The sequence below is a fragment of the Drosophila novamexicana genome, unplaced genomic scaffold, assembly GCF_003285875.2.
Source record: "Drosophila novamexicana strain 15010-1031.04,08,12 unplaced genomic scaffold, DnovRS2.1 tig00000308-arrow-arrow-pilon, whole genome shotgun sequence".
In the NCBI taxonomy this organism is placed as follows: domain Eukaryota; kingdom Metazoa; phylum Arthropoda; class Insecta; order Diptera; family Drosophilidae; genus Drosophila; species Drosophila novamexicana.
The window spans coordinates 641002-667784 of NW_020824799.1; the positions used below are offsets into that span (position 1 = coordinate 641002).

General features: G+C 39.7%; 1 protein-coding gene across 5 annotated transcripts in view; it reads right to left on the reverse strand.

Annotated features, from left to right (window-relative positions):
- LOC115759659 (dystrophin) overlaps positions 1 to 26783 on the reverse strand; it is a 184243-nt gene that overhangs the window by 34344 nt on the left and 123116 nt on the right. For all 5 annotated transcript variants that reach the window (XM_030700653.1, XM_030700649.1, XM_030700651.1 and 2 more), the window contains 4 exons: positions 13667 to 13839; positions 8947 to 9097; positions 6104 to 6227; positions 3165 to 3322 (listed from right to left, as the gene is read on the reverse strand). In XM_030700653.1, the coding sequence (XP_030556513.1) occupies positions 3165 to 3322; positions 6104 to 6227; positions 8947 to 9097; positions 13667 to 13839 (606 nt within the window). The remainder of the gene's footprint in view (positions 1 to 3164; positions 3323 to 6103; positions 6228 to 8946; positions 9098 to 13666; positions 13840 to 26783) is intronic.

Sequence of the window (26783 nt, forward strand, 5' to 3'; positions counted from 1 at the left end):
TTCATAAATAATATCGGTGCTATAGCTGTTAGATACGGAAAATACAAATTTAATAATATATTTTTCGTACAGCTTGCCACAAATGTCATATCCACAATAAAAAAATGTACAATTTGAGGCTGGCATTGTTGCCGCATGAAAAGCTGCCACAAAAAGCTTCAGGCTTTGTGTTTGCTCAGCGCACTTTCAATTAATTTTTCAGCTGAATTAATCAGTTTACTTTCATGGATATGAAAAAGGTATCAAAATATGGGCTACGCTGCGTGCCACTGCCGTGGCACATTTTTATTTTCCCTGACAGCGGTTTTTTTTTGCTGACGTCTCGGGCGTATGCTTAACATGCGAAATGCAAGTAAAAAAATGTGAAACGCAAATGCAATTTTCAATTTAATTTAATACTCCCCTGGCTCTTAAAAACTTTTATTCAATTAATAGAAATTCTCCGTGCAAGCAAGTTGGCATACAAAGGACGGCAGGCAGACAGTTTTGTGGTCAATTAACCGCAGTCCTCGCTGTGGCTTAGAGAGTCCTGCTCCTGGTCAGCTGAGTATGGCAGCCAGTTGTGGGCAAAGTTGGTCTCAGATCGGCCAGGCTAGAAATTGTATGTGCCCAGCCGTTGGGTGACTTCATTTAAACGGAGTCAACCGCTCCATAAAGCGTTTATTTGAACATACAGAAAGTTTCATTTGCGCTTCTCCACGCTCCTCGACTTTCCATTTTGGTGCTGGTTTCCTGGTAATTGTTTTAAGTTGCATTTATTTAAACTTTTTACGTATTCTCTGTGAAAGCTCCCGCGCTCGGGGCTCGGATAACTTTGCCAGCTTGTTGAGAAAGTTTTTTAATTCTATTTTGCTCATTTTTTTATTCTTTTTTATTTTTGTTTCTCCTGCATGTTGTTAATTTTATTAAAGTTTTCCTTATCAGTTTTTCGCCGGCTGCAACCTGCACGGAAAAAGGCCAAAGACCGCACGGTATAAAAAAAAAAGAAAAACTCACTTCTGTCAAGTGATGCTAAAAGCATTCTAACTAGTTGCGAATTTGATCCTGTTTCCACTTAATGAAATATTGAATACTTGCTAAAAAGGTAGGAAAATTCAATCAATAAGACTTGAAATAGTAGCCTCCAATAACGATCGAAATTTGTTTATATGCTAACTAAATTTATTTAATGCAGCCTCAATTCAGCAGCAGACAATTAAAGAAGCTTATGTGGAGTTAATTAATTCACAGTAAATTTATTCCTATCTATCTACATTTTCGATTCTAGGATTCCATCATTTAAGTTAAAGTTATTTTCAAACACTTTAAAGTAGGTCACTGAGCTGACTCTCATTAGGAAGTTTATGCACACAAATACACTTGGATTTGTCTAGTTAGACTCAATAAAATGTAAACTGCTCCCTGGTGCAAAATCTATGAATACACAAAAATATCAAAAGGGCGAGAGCGAGAGAAAGAGAGAAGAAATTTAATCTGGAATACATAAAAGACGAAAAGCAACCACAAGGCAGGCGAGCATATAATAAACTGACAGGATGAGCCCTACATTGTTTTCATCTAGATTTGGATTTAGATAGATTGTGGCTGGCTTTAAATATGTGGCCACATTAGCATATGCCACAATGTTGCACTCTACGTACAAGAAATGGGCGCAGAGTGAATGAAGCCTTAGGCAGGGCGCGTTAAGCCCTTAACGCTTGACATCCTAAGCCAACTCAGTTCCTTGCCTTTTCCACTCAAGTGTCATATTTATGCGCACTTTGCTGCAAATATTTTTCTATGCCGCTCACTTGTTGTTTCTATTTCCAGCACATACACACTGTTTCTTTTTATGGCATTGTGCGCCTTGCTTTATATTGATTTTCGCTTCAGCCCAGTTGCCGAAAAGTATGCTACACCACTAGCAGCACAGCATACAGCATACAGCATACATCATACACAATATGTGCATTTTATGCGCTTGAATGTTTTATACAAGCGCCCACTGAACGAGTTATATATATATATAAATATACAATGTATTTGTGTGAGTGTGTGAGTGTGTGTGTTGTGCTTGTATATCCATTGTTTGCACACTGTGTGACATTTTTATGCGGCCAAACTTTGTTGCATCAAATTTACGGTGCGTATGAGTAACGACAGCCGTCGCCATCCGTCCGTCACATTTGTGGGAAATATTTTGTTGTTATTCTGGTTGTTGTTTTTGTTGTTGCTGCTGCTGTTGTTTTGCAAACCAAACGATATGTGTCGTAAAAAGCACACTTGCATTTATTAGCCATCAGCTGAACCCACAGCCGCAACCCTAACTCTAACCCACAATAAAACTGCCAAGAAAAACCCCAAATTCCATGGGTTACAATGGCAATGCGAAAGCCAAAGCCATTCAACACTTTCAAGAGTCTGTGTTGTTTTTCGTTTGTTTTGTTGTTGTTGGAACTCTTTTGTTATTTCGACGAAACATGGAATTGTAATTGAATAATTTATATAGCGTGTGTGCTGAGAAAATGATATATATTTCCATGAGCATAGAAGCTGATGATGGAATAATATCTCTTTTTAAAGAGTTCTTGGCAATATTGTTTATATTTCCAATGTTATTTCTCACTCTTATTATTTTATCTTTCTAATTATCATTTTATGTTTTGCACCTGCAATTCCCCTATATTTATCTGCAGTTTGCTTTAAGCACGGAAATTACAAATTATTTCTGCTCCTAATGATTCCATTCAAAGGCCTACCCCCACACTTAGAGCTCTGATTTGATTTCCTCTACAAATTGCTTGCTCAAAAAGTTTGAGCACCTTTCCACTTTGCAAATATAATTGCACAAAAAAGTACGCTCGCAGGCAGACAGACACATACCCGAACACAGACACACGCGCACATGTGAATGGGGCCCTCGAAAAAATAAAGTTGAGAGCCTCCAACTGCTCAGGCTAAAACAAATTGGAAGCCATACAAATTACAACAGCAAAAAGTCACGGTCGCTGCCAGGGAGTCAATTCTCAATTTTCATAAGAAAATTCACCCGCAAGTCAGAAGAAAATTATGAAAATGTAACACAGCGAGAATGTGAATAAAGAAGTAAGTATAATCGTGGCGTGGCGTGTCGCGCCGGGCTGGGCCGGGCCGTGCCTTGCCGAGCCGTGCTGTGGCAGACTTACCGTCATGTATTCATCCAAACGATGCTTCCAATTGTCAGATCTATCGATTAGATTGTTCCATTGCTCGGAAAGTTTGCCCACCTCGCGTCGTATGCTGCGTGCCAGTTCACGGCTCTGCTCCTCGGCGGACATGTAACGCGAGTCGGAATCATGGGCGGCTGCAAGGATACGGCAAAAGGCAAATATGTATGAGCGAACAGTGAAAAAATTATTCGAATCGGTCGGCAGTGCGGCAGAGGAGCACGCAGCCAGGTTGTAAGGCAGTCAAAAACAATTGCACCTGCTATCAAATTTGGGAGTCTGCCCCCACCTTCCCGCCCGCTTCTGCTGCTGGCACGTACCTTGCCGCACCGCGCACACAACTTTATGAATTAGAGATGATTTTATGGTTCTTAATGTCTACAGACAGCGATGATTACGCTGACGATGCTGCGGCCAGAGGGGGGAAGAGCGCAACTTTGATTATGCTGATGGCGCACAGTGATTAAATTTGCAATAAAATAATCTCAGCTAGTCACAAGTGTCAAACAATTGTCGAGCATTGAGCATATCAAAATAACAGATACGCTCAAGGGATAAGCCAAAGTCTAACTTGGCTGGAAATGAGAGAGAGAGTGAGAGTTGGCTTTCAATCAAATTAACAGCGAAGAGTTGGCGTAAAGACCAAATTAAGATGAAGACTCTAAGTGGCTTAACATATATTTAAATTATCGATTAGATGATTTCATCATGCCAGTAAAAGACCTATAATCCCAGGAGGTCAGCCACGAGGAACTTAAGCAATATCCTTCTTCAAATCGACAGGCAATCGAACAAGAAAATAAGAAAGCAAAAGAAAACATAATGGAAGTGTCATGAAACATGAAGGACAGACAGACGTGCATGTGGCAGAAATGCATGAGCAGCCCGACCAAGTGACAAGTGGCTGCTGGAGCTGGAAGCAAGGCAAACCTTTGAGCTGAAGGCACTACAGTGACACTGACAAGTATGACAACAACAGCGGCTTCTGCGGCAGAGCATCGATGAATGTCAGAGCCGTTGGCTAAATCTAAATTTAATTTAATGCACGAACGGAGCTGGCGAACAACTTTTATGTGCCCGAACCTAAGGCATTGCTGGTTGGACACTCGACATCTGGTAATATGGCGCTAAGCAAATATCAGAACTAAAATACTTTGAGGAGGAGCCGCCAGCTCCGAGGCTGTTGTAATATTCAAATTCAATTTAAGATTGAGTTTATCGCATAGATGTTTTCTGCTCTTTGCGCGCCTCACTGACTGGCGACGTCGACAAGAGTTTGATGGAGATGATGGAAATGGAAATGCAGATGAAAACGGAATTTAAGAAAATCAGCCAAACTTTTCATTTCGCCTTGATTTCAATTTTAATGCAAGTTTCTTTTCAGGCGTGGACATTTTTGCCAAAGAAATTTCATTTTGTTAAATGTTGGGCTTGAAATTTAAATTCGACTTTGCATAAACTTTTTCAGTTGCCAATTCGAAATAGAAACAAAAATTAGAACTAGGTTAAAAGCATAAGTGAACGTACAATTAGAGCTTGTCAAACTTTTCAGTTGATGGAAATGATTTTGTTTGGAAGTAAGTAAAAAATTAGAAACAACATATTTCGCTCTTAGTAATATTTTATAGGAATTATATTAAATATGTATATACATTTTTGGTTTATTTTTATTCAGACAGTAGCTATATAATAATACGACTTTTGATATGTATATACTTTGCATTTTGTGAAGCAAAATTCAATCATATATGATTTTTTTTTTGTGAGATCACTCGAAAGGATACATTTATAAGTAGACATGAATAATATACAAACATATATGCATCTTCATAAGGGAAATTAATATTTCATAAGCCTGTAGAAGATTACAGAAAATTTACAAAATTTACTTGCATCTTGTTTTCAAGTCAAAACTATTTTCAACTTAAATTTGCCGTAATTGAAGGAAATTGTGAAACGTGGCATAGATTTAATTTAATCAACATTTATTTTATTGTCGCTCATGCAGATACAGGCAGCAGATAGCCGCAGAGTAAACATCAATGGTTAAATTCAAATGGCGGCTAAAAGCACAGATTCAACAGCCACACAGAAATACCAAACTTAATGGCACACACACATACACAGTCACACACACACACACACAGAGTTGGGGCAACTGTTGATGGTTTGGCACTAATAGCGTACTAATCGCACTAATTGCTTTGGTTGCAATTATCATTGACGCCTTCTGGTGGGCGCTATTGGCGGACTGTCGCCATTGTGCGAATGCTGCAAGCCAAAATAAGTTAAGCTCATGCCAGGTCCACATAGTCATTTTCTAAATTGTTGGCTGTAGTTAAAAAGAACTAAGCCCTAAATACAACAGGCACAACAAAATAAATGCAATGGAACAAAATCAATTGGAGATTCCGCACAAGCCGCACAGCAGTTGTCTACTTTTAGGCGCCTCACGTGCACAAAACTTTCTGGGCGTGTATTTAGGTGTAAGTGTGTGTGTGTGTGTGTGTGTCTGTGTGTGCTTTAGTGGTTAAGCCAGCCGTTAAGCTTGTAGAGCAGAGCTCAATGGAGTTTTTGGGTTGTACATGCTGTGTCGATGTTTGGCTCTGAGATTTGCCAAACAAATTGAAAATGCAGTGAATGGCAATTGTTGAATGCTGATGAGTTGTTTGGTTGCTGCTAAAGGCATGAATAGCCTGCCAAGATTTGCAAAGCTGATTGCAAGGGTAAAGCTTAGAGAGGGGAGTCGCAAGGCTGTAATAAGTATTTTTAGTTTAGACGAAATTTAAACTACGACCCAAATGAGCTTTAAATAGTTGAAAATTCATGGCCTCTTTTGTGGTCAAAGTTTATGTGCGGGTGCGCACTTACTATCCGCCATATACATAATAATTTAATGGCATCGTCGTAAAACTTACCCTCCGTATCGCTGGTATCCGAAACGGGCGCCTCGCTGGCTATATACTGACGACCGCTCGTTAAATTGCTCTCAACAATTGGGCGTTTATCCTCCAACTGGCGGCGAAAAGCTTTATGATCATCCTGCAAGCAAAGGCAGGACACAAAAGAAATGAGAATTTGTTGGCTATGGCTGTTTTGTTTGGCAAATAAAATAATATATTACACATCTATACTATATGAATATGTATTTGTATATGTATATGTATTAGTCAGTGCTGCAAAAGATTTATTTGTGGAACCCAAACTGATGCAGCCACAAATAATACGAGTAATGCCACTTGGCCAGCCATAAACTATTTGCTATACTGCGATAGCTTTCCCAATGAAATAGCCCAAAAAAAAGGCAGTTAGCGCGCGTTTCAAGTGCCCCAACAATAAAACATCATAGAAACTGAGCAGCATGAAGAGCTCACAATAAATTCCGTGCTTGATGCATTTAGTGTAGAAATAAAAACTGCAACAATACTGCCAAAAGGCAGGCGAATGCTGGCGAATCAAATAAATGGCAATACAAAATACAAGCCGAATTCCTTTTAAAGTTTGCTAGAGCCGCAACTCAAGACTTGGCCCCACACTCCACAAGCCGAAATGTAAATGTCCGGCAGACCGTAACTTAGTGGCAGGCAATAGATTTCCAGAGCCTGCCAGGCTTCAAGGGTGAAAGTTGCCTCATTTTTTCTGCTCAACTCACAGCGGGGGATTGTGTGCGAGTGTGTGTGCTGGGGGTAAGTGAAATTCAAGTGGCGCTCGCTGTGTTAGACAGTGTTTCCCCATTTCCCAACTAGCCAGGCCGGCTCTGGCTGCTGCCATTGCTACTTCTACGGATTTTTTTTCAGGCTTGGCAAGCCCTTAAGTGATTTCCGGCATACATATACATATGTACATATGTATGTACTTATGTATATACGCTGATTGTGAGTGTGAATGCTTTTGACATAACAAGCATCATTTAACAATTATTTAAGAATTCGCAGCTAGAGCAGTTTAGCCAAGTGGGAATTTCAATTCAACTACGCAATTCGGTCAAGTTGGGCAGTTAGCTACTTGAGCACATGGCGTGAGGAGAATCGATGGCTGCTCAAGTGGTCTTACCAGAAAAAGCGAATGCAATGTATAAAGCACATTTCTTATGTGGCTATAAAAAACATTGACGCACGAGCTGCTGAATTATGTAATGCGTACACCGGAATCGAATTGATAGGCCAATCGCAAAATTCCTGAATTACAACATTTGAGTATTATATTTTCATTACAAAAGTCAGTTAAAATGCTCTAGTCCGGATCGCCCGGGGATACCATGAACAGCAGGGGGCACGGGGGGGAGACCGTAGCTAAGAAATGAAAGACACTTGATCTGTATATACCATTCTAGAAGCTACATGTCTAACCATTAAGACCCAAAAGATTTAACCAAAAAATAGGATTTAAATATCGATTATTATGGATTGCTTGGAAACGGGGCACTTTTAAGTTTACGAACGGACGGATAGACAGACGGACGGGCAGTCGGCTAGATCGACTATTGATGCTAATCAAGAATATATAAACTTTCAGGGATCGGAGATGTTTTTACTGCCGGTTACACAAAAGAGTTATACCCTTTTTACCCATTTTTAATGGGTATTCATAAATTGTTTAGTGAAAAACAAACTAATTCTGCTAACTTTGCCGACATTACCGGCAAGCGTATTATATTCATTTTGCATTTGGCAATTACATTTAACGGAAAGCATATCAAACACATTGTAAATTGTGTGCAATAGCTTTGCATTATCAAATAAATATTCGTAATTAAATGAAAGCATATTCGCTTCAATTGATTCACAGTCCATGTCCACCATGACATTCATTCAATAGCCAAATATGACGACCATACAATTTGTTAAGCTTGACTCATTTTGCCTGTGCATGGTACTTATGTTATTATCATTTGAACAGGGCCTTGCTATTGAAACTAAATATCTGAATGCGGCGTTATGTGCGGATTTTCTATTAATTCCGTTGAGTGTGAAATGCGATTTGCCAGACATATAATTATGTCTAAATATTTGCTCGAAATATGCTCAGCACACAAAATGGGCTTGCCAACCACTTTATGCGCCATTAAATCACAGAGACCCTTCATATACCACACATACACACACACACATCCACACACACACGCACACAGAGAGGCGAAAAATTACAAATTGTGCCAGAGAATGGCACTAAAAATGCCAGCGTCCCGCACTTGTGCGTCGCAAAGCCTTCCACACAATTAGTTGGCCAGAGCAAATTGAGGTGCAGCCAGGGCTTTGCAAAAGGTTAAAATTGGGTCGTTCGCGGCACACAAAAAACGGCAAAAGCCCGCAACGAGCTCATGATGAGCACCAGCTGTAGAGTGAACTTTGTGCTCGTATTGAGGGCATGCTTATTACAAGTACTAGTACGGATCCAGCTGACCCGAAGGGTACTCACTCGGAGTCGTGTATACGTTAACTTTAAAACTAAATTGCAATTTTATGAATAATTTGTTGGCATTAGTATAGCTGCTAAGCTAGTTTTGAATGTAATGCTCAAGTGCCTAAACGAATAAAGGCTTATAAGCCTGCGGAGAATACTACATATAACGTGTATCGAGTAGAAAATATTACTAAGAATTGCATTTAGTTGGTTATATGTATAATGCTAACTTTTATTGTATACATATTTTTATAAAAAATACAAACATAATTTAAGTATCGGTATTGGCAACTATCGAATAACATAAGCAGCCATTACCAATAGTCTTGTTATTTAGTTGTCGCATAATTCAACTTACCAACTGCTTCTGTAGACTGGCCGCATCGCCGCGCACAGGCCCCAAGCCCAGGCTGCTCAGCTCTGTATCCTTGCGAATGACCCATTCGGTTAGCTCGCGGAGTGAGAGCAACAGCGCATGCCAGTGCTCCGAATTAGATTCCAAGCGATTTCTGAAAGCAAGAGCAAGGGCAAAGGGCGAGGTTAGAAGTTGCCAAAAAGTTTACCAATAAGACATATATATATAAGCGTTATAATACTTAGTATTAAATTTAATTTGGCACTTTACAACACAGGCCAAGCAGCTGTGTTGATTACCAGCACTGCCCACAAAATGGCAGCGACAATTTGTCTGCTTCCGCCCATCTGGCTAGCTGTACGTCTAATAAACCCTCCCACGCTGCGCCCAAGGGGAGGCGACGACCCAAGTGGCTGTCGTCTATGCTAAATTTCAGCTGTCGCTGTAATTGTCAAATGCCCTGGCTTTATTTTCATTTTATTTGGCCAAAGCAGCATCCGGTCGGCCATATCGCCGGCATATTTTTTGGCCCATTTCTTTGTTGTTTTTCGGAGCCATAAAATCTAAAAAAAATCTGCAGACACCGCTTTGTGCCTTTGTCTGTTTATCTTTGGCGAAATTCCTTGGCTCGTTTTCTTTATTATTATTTTTCTTGTTCTTCGCGTGTAATTAAGGCATGCCGTGGAATTGGATTCGCACCCTGGCACTCAGGCATATGTACAGTGGTTATGCTTCCAGGCGGCTGCTCACTTAACGCCCACTTTCGTGTGTCGTCCAAGAAAATAATAAAAGGAATAACTCGCCTCGGAAATATGCTTGGGAAATAAGATGTTTTCAAATATTCGTGGGGTGCCCACTTTGCCTTTTGTGTTTTTTCTCTTTGTTTACAGTGGGTGCTCTTCGTATTCCCACTTCACAATTTTTTGCTCTACGTTTGGCAATGCCTTGCCAGATTTCTTCCATTTTTTTTGACAGCTGCTGTCGTTGACTTTTGCAGGCCCAATTAGTGCGGCAAATAGATTGAGCTGGTAAATGATCTGGGCAAAGTTGGAAGAATTCATTTGCACTGTGAATGGTTGTGGTTGCGTTTAACTTTAAGAAAAATTGTTTAAGAAATTCGTAATAATTTTATTTTTATTGAAGGTAGTATTTAGACTAGTGTCCAGGGTATTTGGAATTGGTTGTTGCGAAAGATTCAGAGGCCTAGGGAGCTCCTTTACTGGCCTGATAAATTCAAACATTGCGAATGCCAGGGGAAACGGGGTGATGATGAGGAAATGAACCAATATTCTGACCCATCTTTGACCACATCCAAGCAAGAGAAAAAACAACAAGATGTTTACAATTTTATGTTTGAGCAATAATATGCTATTTTTTGCTATGCTCCAAATCTAATTTATAAATCATTAGTTCATTTTTTTGAGCCAGTTCTCGTTTTCTGAGCTCAAATTCATTGCTGAGTTTCTGCTTTCCAGCAGCAATCGTCGCTCCTCCAGGACAATTTTTTTTTGTCATTTCATCTTATGACTTTGGACAATTGAAGTCCTTCTGTTTTACTTGTTGCAAGCGCAACGGTTGCAAACTCTTCGCAAATCTGCTCGGACTCGGACTTTCACTTTTTTCCCTCTATGTCGGCAGCAAATGAGAATTCTGGCTTATTGTTAAAAGAATCGGATGAAACTTGAAATTTCACTTATTTAACCTTTGAACCGCAGTTTACATCCAGTGGGTGGATTTCGCGAAAAGCGTGAATCGGATTGTTAGCAAAGAACAGCATTTTTTTCTTTAGAGTTTTGTACAACTTTTAACACGCGCTTTTTAACCAAGGAAACTGGTTTTTCCGACAAGTGTGAGACACTTCCCAAATGGATTTTAAAATAAATTAAAGTACTCTTTTGTAAAAATAGAGCTTTCTGTTTTTATATAATGGATTCTGATTGAGTATTATACATTTATACATTGGCATATAATATTCTTGTCGCCTTGCATTGAAAGAAAAGCAAATAAATATTGTAATTGTGCAGATCTGTCAGTGCTTAATACATTGATTGAGCATGGCAATACTTTGAAATCCATCATTTTAACGCGCACTGGACATGGAATATGAATTGCAACCCTCAAATTTTTGGCTGCCACCCGAACTGTCTGTCCCAAACGTAATTTGAGAAAGAAACCACACACATCGCAACGGCACATGAATACCCGCCCACATGAGGTTCTTGTATATCAAGTGGGTTCATCAATCTTCGCGCAACTCAAACTCAAACAGCAATCAACAGAACCGGCCAGAAAGGATGTGGCCATGCAGCTGAAACACCTGTAGATGCCACAAAAGAACAGAAATGAAACTTGACAGTAAAAGTTTTGTTTGTGGCGGTGAGGAGAAAGGATAAAAGTTCAAAGCCAAGAACTATGCACCACCAAATGACCCAAAGCGAGAGCCAGCCGCCCAAGTGACGCGTCTAATACAAACAAGAATCTGAAGGCAAGAGCGAAAACTTTTCAAGTGCTGTCCGAAATATTTCACTGGAATTTATAAGCTGGCAAATCTTCGGCAGCAAAGCAAACAACAAGTGGAGCCAAGGCAAACAGAAGGCGAGCCAAGGAAGCAACAAAGCAACTGCTGGTGGCCAAACAACGACAACGACAACGACAACAAGAACAAGAACAACAACAATATCGGAAGTGGCCAAACTTGGCTAACGGAAATATGCCAAAACGCCAACAATGAACGTAAATAGAAAGCGTCTCAAACTGACAAAGAATAATCATCAGAGTTTGGTCAACAAAAGCAATGCCAAACGGCACAATGCACGGCGGGGGCTGTTCGGGGGCTGCTGAATGTGGCCGAACATTTTGGCCACACTTAAGGTGTCATTCGTTGGCTGTTATGCTGTTGGGGCCTAATTGAAAAGCGCTCCAAGAGGACGTAAAATATTGTTGCCTACTTTCGCGCGCATACGCTCCGTTGTGCACAGTGACACAGGCACATAATTGCCATTTATATTCATTCAGCGTTCGCTTGTTTTTCAACGCTTTTCGCGTGTCATCATCATTATTCATTTTAAGCCACCCAGCACCCCGTCTCACTAAACGAGTAAACATCGTCAACTGCCTGACTTTGGCCCACGACAGCTACAGCTACAGCTTCAGCTTTAGCCCACGGCCGGCATCAATATCAACAAGCGGACAATATTTGTATACGCTGGCGTGCTTTATTTATGAAATGTGAAAATGACAAGCACAGCAACATAGTCAGGCACAAGCACTGAGCCAGGCCCGGGACAAGGACCAATGCTGGCCATTTGCACTGGATTCCATCATGTTGCCGGCTGGGCAGCTGTCAGCGCCTGGCCAGTATTGGACACATCAACGGCGCGTGCGGAGTGACACAGTGTTGAGCCCGTGTCAGTTCTGCCGGTTCCGTCACTTTTCACGCGTTTCGTTTTTATTGATTTTCATTGGCTGCCTGCCTGTTTGATGGTGAATACTCTCATACATCTGGCTTTGTGCCTGGCCGGGCGTAAACTGTTGTTGTTGGCCATCCCGCCTGACTGGCTTGTTTGTAATGTTATATTCGCATTTTTATCATCACAAAGTCTTTAAACCAACCATGTTGTCTGTGGCTGTGGCAAGTGACACACAACTTGAGGGTAATGTGGTTTAATTAACGCATCAGCTTGTAAGCCATACGCCCAGTGTCTGCGACAAAAAACGGCTGCTTAAAGCTACTTAATTGCTGGCATTGCAAAACTCTTGTAAAGATTGAAAAAATACAAGCGAGTAAGTACTCTGATTGAGAAGACATTTTCAAGTTCATTAAAGTCCAGAATTCACTTAAGTATGTTTTCAGACAGTCAATAATAATATCTTAGGCATATGGAGTCGTCCAGATTGACTCGGATGTTTAAACGTCATGATGTCTGAAAAAAGATTATTGCGGAAGGCTCGATATGCAAGTAGATTTATAGTTGCCCTTCCTACAAAACGAACCACAAGCTCAGGAAGTAAGCCATCCGAATTGTTTGAATTGTATTCGATTTTTCTGGATTCAGGGTATTTTCAAGTTTCTAGTCCTTGTACGACGTTTTATAATTTTATAATAGAATGTGTAATGCATTGAAGGAGACTTACAGAATCCCATTGGATATAAATATTCTTGGTCAGTATCAACTACCGAGTATACCCATAAATATATATATATACATATATACCCATGACCCTCTGCCTGTCTTGACAAGCTAGTTTCTCATTTTTAAAGTTGTGAGTTTGCACGGGTCCGTCTTTCTGTTTCAGGAAGTATATATTTCGGAACCAGTAGTATCGGACCGCTATATCAAAACTGCCGCCATAATAACCAGCGGTAGAAAATTATGAAAATCTGTCTTAGTTTCCAAGATAACTTGACCTAGCCTGGCAAACATTAGTTTCACTAATTCTCAACAACATCGGATAACTAGATAATATAGTTTCAGTTTTTCAGTTTACAATTTTTCATGATATCTTCACCAATCTCTGCAATGAGGAGCTTCAATATTCTTAGGCGTCTTTTCACGTTGCCAGTCAATAGCCAGTGAAAAAAAAATGAAAATTGACACAGCTATCGGAAGCGGTTTGCGCGGCAAACTCAGCATTATCCGGCGATACGTACACACGGAAACACATTTGGACAAACAGCAACAAGAAACAGGGAAATAAAAAGTTCGGGGCAAAAAGCACTTACCTGATTGCAATACTTTTTGATTTTAAATTATTCCAACGTTGATTCATTTCATCCAAGCGATGCTGCAGCATAACCGCATCCTCTTGTGAGGTGAGCGAACCCAAAAGTTTGCGGCCAGTGCCATCGAGACGATCGTAAACAACGCGATGGGTTTCAATTTCCGATTGTAGATCCTGCAAAGGCAAAAACATAGCCAACAACAAGTTAAAAAGTTGAAAAGGTAAATGAGTTCGCAAAAAATATAAAAATAATAAAAGAAATACACGGAAATGCTAATAAATTAGTGTATGTACAATTTATTCAAAACCGCGTCTGCGTCGGCAGCTGTGAGGAAATTGAATTTGAGTTTCTAAACGAGTTTCGCCTGTTTTGCCTTCCCACATCCCCTCTGCAAGTATACACGTGTGTGTGTGTGTGTTTGTTTGCGTGCGTTCACCTGTTTCATATTCCAAAAAACTGTGATATGCAAAGCGGCTGCAAGCATTTCAGACAAAGCAACCCACACAATGGTGGCAGTTCAACGATCTGGCCCAGCCAGGGGCTAGATTAAAAGGCGACCATTTAGCACAACAAGCAAGCCATGAAATTGCCGAGCATGCCATCAATAAGCCAGCACGGGGCGTAGGCCATCTAAACGCCATTGTGTCCAGCATGTAGCCCATGGCACACACATGGCGTTTTCACGGCACTTTTGAACATGAGTGATAAGTTTTTAAGCGCCTCGCAGTCCGTGTCCCATATCCGGCCCCTTCTCGCTTTGCAATTATTAACCGCATGTCAGCCCCGACCCCTCGACGCCGCACCCTGACTAGATGTCAAGCTGCGGTGCGTCTCATATTTAGCTGTACCTGGCATCTGTGTTGTGGCAGGTGTGTTATTTGTCAACCCGCTTGGCAAAGGCTTAAAAATGTTTCGCCTCTCGGTTTGTTTTGTGCTCTGCTTGGACCCAAAAACCTTAAAAAAAAATACCCAGTTATTTTCTGTGGCTTTGTTGGTTAAGTCACCCACAAAACACACACTCACACACACATTTCTATATATATATATATATATATATATATATATATATGTTAATATTCAATTTATATGTGTGTAGTTGCCTGGTCTTGTGCATTTTAAGGCAGGTTTTATGGGGCTTTAAGGCTTTAACTTTGCTGTGGCTGAGGTCATGCGGTTGGTTCTGCAAACGTTAAGTTCTTAGCTAAGATTATACGAACATGGGGTTGCCAGCCACAGAACAAATTCTGCCAGGGAACCCCATGTCGAAACACCAAACTTAAACTCTATTATTGGGTAACAATAGTCTTTATACAATATGCTTAACAATGCTGTGTTGTTTTAGTGGAGGTGAAAGGGACTACGACCAGACTTATTTGATGCATACCTTAGGAAAAGATATTGCCATGTCTGTCCGTCACTTTAAACTTAAAATAAATCTGAGAAAATTAAAAAAAAAATGAGAAAAAGTCTCTCAGTCTTAAAGCTATCGTCCTGAAACTTTGCATTCGTCCCTCTTTCTGTTGCACGCAGTACATATGTCGGGACCGACTGGATCGGATCATTATACCAGATAGAAACGATCGGTCAAAAATAAGTTGCTTGTATGAAAAACTATTTTGTTTATCAAGATATTTTGACCATACTCGGCATAAGCTATTTTCCCAGTGCTTCTTATTATGAACCGTATGAAATATGTTCGGTCTGCAACTTAAATGGGCATTATAATTGTCATTATATTTGTAACGTATGAAAGGAAACATCTTCGACTCTAGATACATAAAATTTAATATCAGAGCAGGGGCTGACTGAAGACTGTAGTAGTGCTTTACAGGGTATTTACAAGTATCACACCCTCAACTTTACACTAATTTTCATGTGGATTCATATATAATTCCGGTGATTTAGCTAATTCTCTGTTAACTTAAAGCTTTTTTAATTGCTGTATCGCCAAAGTCGTTCACAGTAGGCGCTTGTCGCCTGAACATTCTAGTGCAGCGAGTTTTGCTAATTGAATTAATCAATCAATCAATCACACAAAACGTGCCAAATAAACTAATTAAAACTGGAATTAGTGGCACATACGCGCACATATAAAAATAGAAGGGCACAGGAAATGGCTTCTAAAATAATGCGTGCATGCGTGCGTGTGTGTGTGTGTGTGTGTGTGTGTGTGAGAGTGTTTGTTTGCTAATTAAACCTTCATTAGGACGCCAATGGCTTTTGTTGCATGTAAACAATGGGGAAAAAATAGAAAGAACGAAAGAAATAAATAAAGCCAAGCAGTCAAAGGGCGTAAAATTCGACGACGTTTTTTCTAGGATGCTGTGCGAAACGAGGCTACAATTAATTTGGCTTATGCATGTCACACACACACACATACCCGCCCACGCCAGCCCACGCACATACGCACACATACAAACAGAGCAATTCAATTAATGCGCTAAAATTGTTTATACACCAATAGAGCGGAAATGAGGCATTCCGCAGGGGGATCTACAGAAAAACCAAGCAGTTTTAATGAGCAGCCCGTCTCTGCGTATACAAGGCGGTTATGTATGGAGGCGTGGCACATGTATAAAAGCCGATTAAATCAATTAAAAGGAGAAAATGCCAGTGGAAACGGCAGCTTCACTAATAACAGCAGTTTGTCGCGCTGCGCTTGGCCATTATCATAGAGTCAACCCCTGCCCTCCTCTCTCATAGATTAATGCTGCTAATTTGTGCGCCAAAAGACCCCAATTTCCGACACAACTACACACACACACACACGCACAATATATAAGAACTTGTTATTTTTAATACCTTTTGCTTGCCAGAGTAAGGTTTTTTTAAGGTATCTACGTAGTAGTCCATTCTCAGGTTCAGGTTTTACTAGAAAGCCACAAATGCAGCTATTATCCGCTTAAGTATAGTTTTTTTTATGTGCGTGTGTATGTGTGTGTGTGTGTGTGTGTGTGTGCTTCATCATGCTTTGTTGCCTCATTTTTCACATTTCCGCTGCTAGCCCCTGCCATCTCAAGCCATGCATATGAGTGTGTGTGTGGGTGTGCATGTGAATCTGTGTATAGTGCACTTTGCTGTTTTAAGCCCCAATTAAGTAAAAGCCAAGCTCCAGCCTCCCCCGCAAGGCAGGCCCACTGCGTGGGGCATATAGCAGAATGTAATTCAAATGCCATGCGTGAACGTAGTCCAACGCCCACCTCTGGCTGCCTGCGGATGAGTTGCTGTTAACAACGCTTGCGTTTCATCGAGGTCGCTTTGTTTAACATTTAATAATTACTCGTTAAGGAACCAACATTTAAAAAACTATCAAAAGCCTTAAGAGTTGCTTTAAAGACATATATGACACAAATTTAAATTTGCTAAGAAATAAAAACTTTACACAGCAAAACACAAAGCTAAAGTTCCTAAAATCTAAATATGTAATTAGTTTTTTGTCAATTCTTTTTATTTGATTAAGCATATGCACCATGAATGCATTTATTATGTGTATTCCCATAGGAGTAAACTTAAATTCATGGAAAATACAGTCGACCACAGTGCGTATGATAAATTTTTGTTGGGGCCTTTCGCAAGATGGCAGTGAAAGCTCGTATGCGATGTCAGCATGAATATGAAATCAAATTTTTGAGTGAGCCGAAAATACCTTTGGGTGTTGTTTGCTCATAAATAATAGCGCTGCAGCCAAAAAGAAAACATCAGCAACAAACAAGAACAGGAAAAAGATGGCAAGGCAAATATCAAGAAACAGCAGCCCAGACACACAAATAAAATGGAAATGCGTTTATAACGCCCTCATAAATATATTAGGGGCACATAATAAACACATCAGCAAGTGGTGTCGACTGAGGCAGTGACGAATGTTTAACAAGACTGGCCAGGCACGTCCTCCGCCCTTCACCCACACAGCCTATGCTGGCTGGCAGCCTGCCTGCCTGTCGACAAGGACAGGCGGCGAGCTGTCAAGTGGGCTCGCCCGAGGCGCTCAAGCGGCAGTGACAGCCATGCCCCTCTACCGACCGCCCCACTAAACGACTCAAAACAAAAATGACAAGAAATTTAAAAAGGCCTCGATATGGACTCATTCCCTGGTGGTGCTGCTCAACCATGTTGATATAGCATTTTACATATTTTAGTCAGCCGACTGTTCACATGCGTGTAAATCCTTTATGGCCGACCTTAGCTGCCGCTGCCAACAACATTTGTAAAGGAAGAGAAAACTGAAATTTGATTTTCACCGAACGACAAAATGTGCTTGGGTTGTTTGCTTACCGCTTATTTCAGCTTATTTGATTATGTTTATTTCAGGTGTTACCTTTATTTGGATGAGTTACGTGAGGGTAAATATTATCTGCCTGACTGCGCGCCACATGAGTTAGAGTGTCAGTGCTTGTGTGTGTGTGTGTGTGCGAGAGTGTGATATGAATTTATATACATTGAAAGCGAAATTTAATGCTATTTGATAGTATGATATTATTGATTATTCACTGTGTTCATTCAGGAAAGAAGCAACATCAAAATCCAACTATTAATAGTAAAGAAAACTCTTATGACGATGAAAGAAAACGGAAAAATATTATTTATTCACTGAAACTTTGATTTTTTTGGGGACAGCTGTTTAGGGATGATTTCTGAAAAAATCTTGGATGCACGAAATTTCTTATTTATTTTCTTTTATCTTCACAATTTGTGCCTAAGTCGATTTTATAGACTTATGTAGCTTTTTAGAAAAGTTTATTTTGTATTTCTCTGCACAAGAAATATTTTGTTACAGATTGCAATGCACTTGTACCGCAATACATTTTGTATAACTCTTCTTTTGACCTAGCAAAGCAATGGGAAATGGTTGAAGCATAAAAAGAGCAGACAAATGCGAAAACTAAACGCAAAACTCAAATCAAAAATACATAATCTTAAAAGAAACTAGGCAAACGAGTATTTGCAAAAGAAAAGAAATTGTGAGACCGCCAGCTGGAAAAGGCTACAAACTATGAGCTGAAATTTATCTGTATTCCCTATAAGCTTGGCTGCACTTGTCCTTGACTTATCTGTCAGTCTTACGCTGCACTGAGCAGAGGGCAAACAGCACAAACACACACACCACACTGCCACATGCTCCTAATCGGCTAACAAGCTACGTTTAGCAGGTGAATCGAGTGGGCCAAAAGCCACAGCCACATCAAGCTGGTGACCTGCTGTCTCAGCTGCGGACAGCAGCCAACAGTGCAGAGTTCAATGTGGGCTTTGGTAGTCAGCCACCCTTACGTTGTGGCTCCTGTGTCCAAATTATAAGAGTCCCGTATAGATTTTACAGTTTCTCGGTGCTCGGCTTAATTTACTTTGGAAAGCCCCCAGCATTTACCTGGCTAGTTCCTTTTCCTTTATAGGACATAGAGCTAGCTCATAAAGAGGCCAGGCGAATAGTCGTATCGTAGTTTCGCCCACGCTGGGACTTGTTTTGTGGCACTGCCACTCGGCATCTTTTGCCTGAGTAGGTGGCTCAAGTTTACAGCTTGGGTTTGCATCCTGTTCCCTTGCCAGTCAGCATTATATTTTTTTTTAGCCCGTGTCGCCTACATTGTTTTTCCCCAGTTGTTATTGTCGTGCCGACTGTTTCGCTGTCTCGTATTCAAAGGGACAACCCCTTCCTGGCTCGTTATGTGCTTGTGACCCTTCTGCAGGGCATATCATCATTTCCATTTAGCTGTGTAACAGCTTTAAGGGCAACTATGGTTAAGAGAGTTACAAGATGGCGATAATATGTCAGCCAACTACATTTTAGTAAATCATACATCTTATAGTAAGACAAGCAAAGCAGAGACTTTCTCATTAAATTCTTGACAGATTTCTTAACCCTTTTAAAGCCGCTTAGCAGCAAAAATTCCTAAGCTCCATCGTATCGCATTGCTAAGCATAAGTAGCACAATGGGTGTAGCATAATCCACAATGAGACGTCCACATCTGTTCGGATCCGACTCTCATTTTACTTGTGACCATATCTGTCTTCAGTGACTTGTCCATTTCCCATCATGACTTTCCCACTCCTAATCCTTTGTCTGTGTTTTTATTGTCTGCTGCAGCCTGCAGGTGAGCTCTCGTTCTCTCTTTGTCTGTGCCTTAGTGTGTCACAATTGCCTTGCGCCCGCTGCTCCTGTCCAGCCCGCAATCACCCTCAGCATTCATGTTGCTGCTCCTATTTGCCTTTGACTTGAGTTGTTTTCTGACTATGCCGCCCAGGCGTAAGAAAACAACACAAACGAACAAAACAAACGGTGCCATTATTTTTGTGAGGCTTGCACGTACGCCCGAGCACCTCGGCGCAGTCCCCGCACCTGGAATTGTAGCCGGCTCCGGTCATAGTCAAAACCATTCTCGCTCTTGTTGTTTTTATGTAGTCCGGGCTACGAGTCGGCTATTAACCCAAATCCCCAGAGTGGCAGTTGTTGTGTATTTCAATGTGTCTGCCACGCTGGCTTTAGCGGAAAGTTCAACGGCAGCACCCATAAATAAAAACAACTTTTTTGTGTTAAATGCATATTAATCATACGCCATGTTTACCGGCTGCATTTCAATTGGCCAGCTGTGCGGCACGTTGACATTTTCTATGCAAATATGTTTCTGGCAAATTAATTAATTAAATTCCATTTAAGCTGGGCATCCGCTTCAGCATAGTTGCTTATATAATACTTCTACATCACGGTGCATGGCAAAACAAAAAGGATACAGGTATGGGAAAAATGCAATACGAAACTGTTGTAAAAATATATGTAATTAAAAATTGCATCGCGCTGCTGCAATATTTAGCGAAAAGTGTTGAGCAACAACATTTTTGTTTGATATTTTCAAAGTTTTAAGCTCTTAGCCAATTTTCAGCTGGGCAGTAGAGCAACGGGTTAGGGACTGTCCCCGGGGGCTGTTTTGACAGCACTGTGATATATTTTTAAATCAGCTAATAACTGGGTTCAATTTTCACTAGGTAAACTTTACTATATTTTACAATAGATTTTAGTCTGTATTGTTGTAAAATCATGCTTTTACGGGTACGACAATTCGAGTCTAAATCTCTTTATTTTAAATTTCTTTATTATGAATCTAAGTACAAATTATATTTTACTCATACTTTTTACTGCGTTAGTCGGCCTAAAGAGAGCCGCAAATTTTTTGTTGTATGCCATATTAACTATTTGATGCCAAGAGTTGAGAAGACAGCGACCCTTTTTTTTGTAGATGAAGCAAATATTTAAATGTGAATTTATTAAGAGACCTCTTCCTTCTATATGCAAGCAGTCAACATTTGTTGGCCAACAAATTTATGCGCCACGTTAACGAACATTTAGCAATGCCAACAAAGGCGGCCCAGTTGGCACATTGGCCAAGTTGGCAACTATTTTCGCGTAGCTGGCACAAAATTTGTTCAACGCTGCAAAGTAAAACGGACCGAAACGGAAACTGCATGCTTTAAGTCAAGTAAAATATGCCAAGTAGAGGTGCAGAAGTCAGAGTAGACGGCGTAGAGGAGAGCAGCATCTGGCATTTAAGCATTGAAGATTTGCGTGACGTTTGTTGCACAAATATTTTGCATAGCAAACGAGGCAACGCTCATTAAAATTCATAAAGCAGCGCAGCCAAAAGAGAAAAGCCCAAAGATGGAAAAGCTGGCAGCAGCAAAATGTGTTATGCCATTACTATGTTTTATTTATTTATTTACTTTTTTTCCCCCATTTTTTGTTGCTGTTTTTTTTTTCGCACAAACTAAATTGAAATAAATAAAATGCGGTTGCGCCTTTCGGAGCGCATATCCTTGCGGGCATAATAAAATTCCACATACTACCTCGGACTAAGACACGACGTTGCTCCGAAATAATTGAGAAATGTTTGCTGCCGGGAAATGTGGGCGTGATCCCAGCACAGCGCCAAAAAGTATGTATATTCCCCACAGCAAATATGGAAAATATCTTGCAGGCTTGCCGCGCTCTGTCGAGTGCATTCCCGCTATACAGATATTATCCAAATTAAATGCTTTAGGACTTTAAGAATCCATCAACTTCTACAAATGAATGCGTCTTATAGAAAATATGCAAAAACTTTACTTTCTTTGTTTTTAATATAAGGCTAATAAATATTTTTTCCAGTCGATGGCCTTATTAGCTAGCACGGCCTCCCGTTAGTTATTATATTATTTTTTTGTATAATAATTAATTACGTAAATAAATAAATAAATAAAATATTTTTTCCATTTTGTCGTGTTTTTTTGCAAAGTATGTTATTTACATACCGATCGGAATCAAACTCATATTCAAAAATCTTTATGAATATGCTTTTGCAACGTTTGTCAAACTCTGCAAAATACACGCCTCTTGGGGCGGGTCAAAGGTTGTATAAGCATAAGTTTATTTTCCGGCTTCAAGGTGCAAGCAACTGGCCTTAAATGAGCGAAAAATGTTGATTCTAGTTTAGGTTATCAATTCAATGGATTTGATACTCATTTTAAAATACACATTACAACACAAATGTAACTTGATACAATTGTTAATTCATGAAAAAACGGGCAGGTTGAAGCGAAAAACAGGAGAAATATTAATGTGTAACATTTAAAGCAAGCAACTTGGACTGTGAAGGGCAATGAAATAGCATCTTATAAGTATATGGCTCTATACCTTCTTTGGCAAGAATTATTTAAATATTCTTTTAGTAGTGCTTGAGGTATAAGAAACACACAATTTACCTAATAATTGGGCTGTAAAGTTCTTTGACTCGAGGAGGTCTTAAAAATCTCAATTTATTTCATATTTGTATGTAGAAAATGAACAAGCTGCACAGAGAGCAAGTTTAATTTGTTTATTAAATATAAACGAGTTTGTGTGCCCGACATTCTCTGGGGTGTAGGCTGCAGTGGTCTGTAGGTAACAAGTTGCCGGGAAAGCTCATCATCACGATGATGATGGCAACGACGACACTTTGCAACTACTTTAACTTTGTCTAGTCCTGGCATACAGACTGCACTGGCTGAGTGTGCACATGTCTGGCCTGATGTGTATCTGGGATCACCCTTTCAAGAGTATGTTGGGCTGCTCATAAGCAGATACTTTCGTGAGGCAGCTGCAGCAAAAGTTTATTCAGGACATTTCTGAGCGACTTTTTAAATTAGTCATGATAAATAATTAAGCATATCACATGCATATTTTGTGTGGCTTTTGGGCAAAGCTCAGGCATGTAGATTTATGCTTTGTAGAGCGCAAACAGCAAATTGCGGTTGATAGTTTCTTTTTCGGTTTCGTTTTTCGTTTGCACTGACAAAGTTTAAGGCTCACCATATAATTGGGGCTGACATGCTCGTCTGTCTGGTTTGCAAACAAATATTTTCACTTTGGTTGTGTCAGCCAAATAAAACATGTACAAACTAAAATTAAATTTCACCGAAATATGAGGAAAACTGTTGTATTTATTTGGCAAATTCATTGCAAATATTTGGTAAAGTTGGCAATTGAAAAAACAATTTTGTAATCCCTTAACTAGAATATTCCCCTCTGAGTATATCAACTTAATTTCTTGGCAAAATAAAGCTAGCTATTGGCAATAGTGTGTGGCAGAACGTGCAGCTAATTGCTCAAAAATTTTAATTAACTTACTAAATATCTTCACGAAGTATGATGAAAACGGAAATACAAAGAAAGCCTGTCCCCCCTGCAGCCAGTGCAGGCTGTGCGCCCAGGCCCTGGCTCCCAGTAATGTCACGTCGTGGCAGCAACAATGGCAACAATGCGACAATAAGCTGCATGCAAACTTCGGCAGCAACAATAACAAAGGCAGCATCGGCAACAGCAGCAAGTCAAAGGAAACACAATAACTATATTGAATTGCTGCACAGGATATAAATACACACACACACACAGACAGAGAGAGCTTTCCCGGAAGACAAAGTGCAACTGGTTAAACGTGTTTATAGTCGTAGTCCAGCTAGTTCGTACTCGTCCTGTACAATGGGCAACGTTCCAAAAATACTTACAAGAGCAAACAGTAAGCCCTCTGCCAGTATTTGGCAAAGAAGAAAAACAAAAAATTAGCATAGTGCGGAAAATTGTATACCCTTACACAGACTTGGTTTCTAAACTAGCAAACTAAAATGGGCTTTGTTAAGATTTCAGATCGACGGAAAGAGAATACGATAAGAGTTAAGATATATTAAGGGCAGTCGAGAAAAGATAAAGGCAAATTATATTTTAATAGTTCCAGAAAATGTATAAATAAACGTTGGAAAAATAAAACTATCAAAATTTGGCTCCCATTAATGCACTTTAATTGAACCATTGCAAATATTCATGATTTCCATTTGTCCATGTACATCGTGTCTCATGACTAAACTGTAGGACCTTTAGGAACTGTATTGAAAAATGCGCAATCACGGTCAACTGGACAAATTGACTAAATGGAAACGATGTAATGAAGAGCATTGTCAAAGAGGGCACCAGATGCAGAGCGACAACAGCAGCAATGGCTGCTCAAGATAGCAATAAGGTTATTTGTTATTAAAGTGCATGAAGTAAGATTCTTCGAATTTAAAATTGTATGTTTAATAAGACCTACATAAACATAACTTCCGGAACTACTAACTAAGCAATTTAACTGACTCGCAATCAAGTTTCGCTAGCTAAAGTAGCAAAAGTATTAGAATATTCATCTTAATCGAAGGCTAAAAACTTTGACATTGAACTAAATAGTATTCGGAATACAAGTCCTTAAGACAGAGTAATACTGCAAATTAAGTCAAATTAAAGTTATTTCTTGGTATTAATTTAAATTAGCTGCTGTCAAGGTTTAGTGGCAAGGCAAGGATCAGAGCTCAAAATCGAGGCTCTTACATGCATAATATTAAATTTTGCACGCGCAAATTTGTGTTTTTATTTATTGGTAATTGTTGGCGTAATTAAATAAGTACTTTTTTACACGTTGCCCACTTAACACACAATTTCACAACCACAATTTGCATATGTTCGTTTAATTATTGAATTACCACTATAAAATTAAAGGCAAATTATTTTAACAGAATTTTTTGCCTCTGCTCGCAAATTAGGTAAATGACATTTTTAATGCGCTACACGCAAAATATGAAAGAGTATCAATATATTGATTCAACTATTTTCCCTATAATACATTTTGTTTTCAATTTATTATTTTTTGAATTCGATTACATATCCAATTGTATAAGTGTTGAATATATATTTGTGTCAGTTAAACTCGTTGCTGCATATATTTTTTAAAGACTCGTTGAATTATTTGAAAACTTTTTAGAGGGCAACTCCTAGTCGAGTGCGCTCAGGTATATCAATTAAACATGCTTTTAGAAGCATTTATGAATGCAAATGAGTGCTCTGAGCTTATGAATAAGTTTGTGTGCGTGTGTATGTGTGTGTATATCGCCTTAATTCGCTTTACAGTTTATTTCATGGCTTTGTGTGTTTTAATTCCCGAGTTCTCAATTTATATGTATCCCGCCCAGAGTGACCGCTGTATTTAAGGCTTTTTTATAAGCTTGGTTTCCATTTTTCATGTGCTTCTTTTTAATGTCCCAGAGCAGCGCTCGCTTTGCATAACTAATTAAAGTTTGTTGCCGCTTCTGATGCGCCATTTCTCAGCTTTTGTATGCAGCTCCGGTTCAGGCAGCAATAAATAGAGAAAGGGAAAAGTATTATGACACGCAAAAGGCGTTTCTAAGCTTGCCCAGGATCACAGTTACCCGCCCGCTTTCAGTGCGGAAAGGAAGTGTAAAAATGTGGTTGGATAGAAATTGTAGTATTAATTAAATGCAGCGACAGCTATTTGCTAGCTTACTCTTATGAGAAAAGCGAAAAAACGATTGAAATAATAGGAGCAACTAAATTAACAATGCCTTAGGCAAACTGAGTATAAGCCAAGAAATGCAATTTACCCGCTTAAATATAAGTGAAGGACGGGCCAAGAAAACTGTTTGCCAAGTTCTATTGATTAACTCCCGCCAGCCAGCTGGTTAAGCTAATGCAAGTTCTGCAAGTAATCAATAGACATAAATTGGAGTACATGGGCATTTTAAGCCGACGTCCAACTTTTTCTCACACCCAATTGGCCAAAGAGCTCGCCTAAGCCAACAAGCGAAAAAACTTTTAACAAATTATCAGCGCAGTAAATGAAACTTTGTTATGGCATGCCCCAGAAATTACAGAAGCTGCCGATGCAGGTTTCTATACCCTGTACCAAATGAAAATGGGTTAAAAAGTGTATACGTGGTTTGTGAGTTAATATAAAAGGTAGACGAAAGCATTTTGAAGCCCATAAGGTGACCAAAACATGGACGATCAGCTGAGTTGGCTTACCACAACCCCTAACACAACCGAACGGAAGCCCGAACAAATCCATTATTGCTTTAGAGAATGGTAGACCGAGAGCCAATGCACAAATATTGCATTTATTTAACTTAATATGGCAAACGTCAGATTCAAGTAGAGATTAAATTTATAACCAATAATTAACATAGGATATACTTACAAACTATAAATAGAACTACACTAGCGTGAGATTCGAAGCTGGCTGTTCGCCGCTTTTTAGCCCAAATAACTAGGCCACTTCAGAAAACCATCAATAAGAAAAGGAAAATGGAATTGTTTCATTTAAATTTGGGAATTAAATGACAAACAATAATAAGTTCGAGGGCATCTCAGAGTCGGACACTGTTGACTAGAGAAATCTTGCCTTTTTTTGGCCCCAATAAGATAAACTTTTAAAACTCGCACTGGTCGTGCCAATGCCCGGTGTTGCCTTTTCGGGGGCACCACTCACGTGTGTAACGCTTAAACGTATTATAAATACGTAATGGAAGTTTTACAAACTGGCCGCGACGTGTGGACTTTGGAGGTAAGCCACGTGCTTGCGGGCCTGTTAGCGTGCAATTAAAAAGACAAATAGTCCGGCAAACTGTTCAAGGCCCCTGGAGTTTTTGGGGTAAACACAAACAAGCATCAGGTCAGCTGAGTGTAAATCACATTTGGGCTAACATTATAGTTGGATAATTAAATTTATTGAAATAAATTGCCAATTTGTGGTCGGGTTGTGGCTTGGCACATAATTTTTAATGAAATGTGCACAA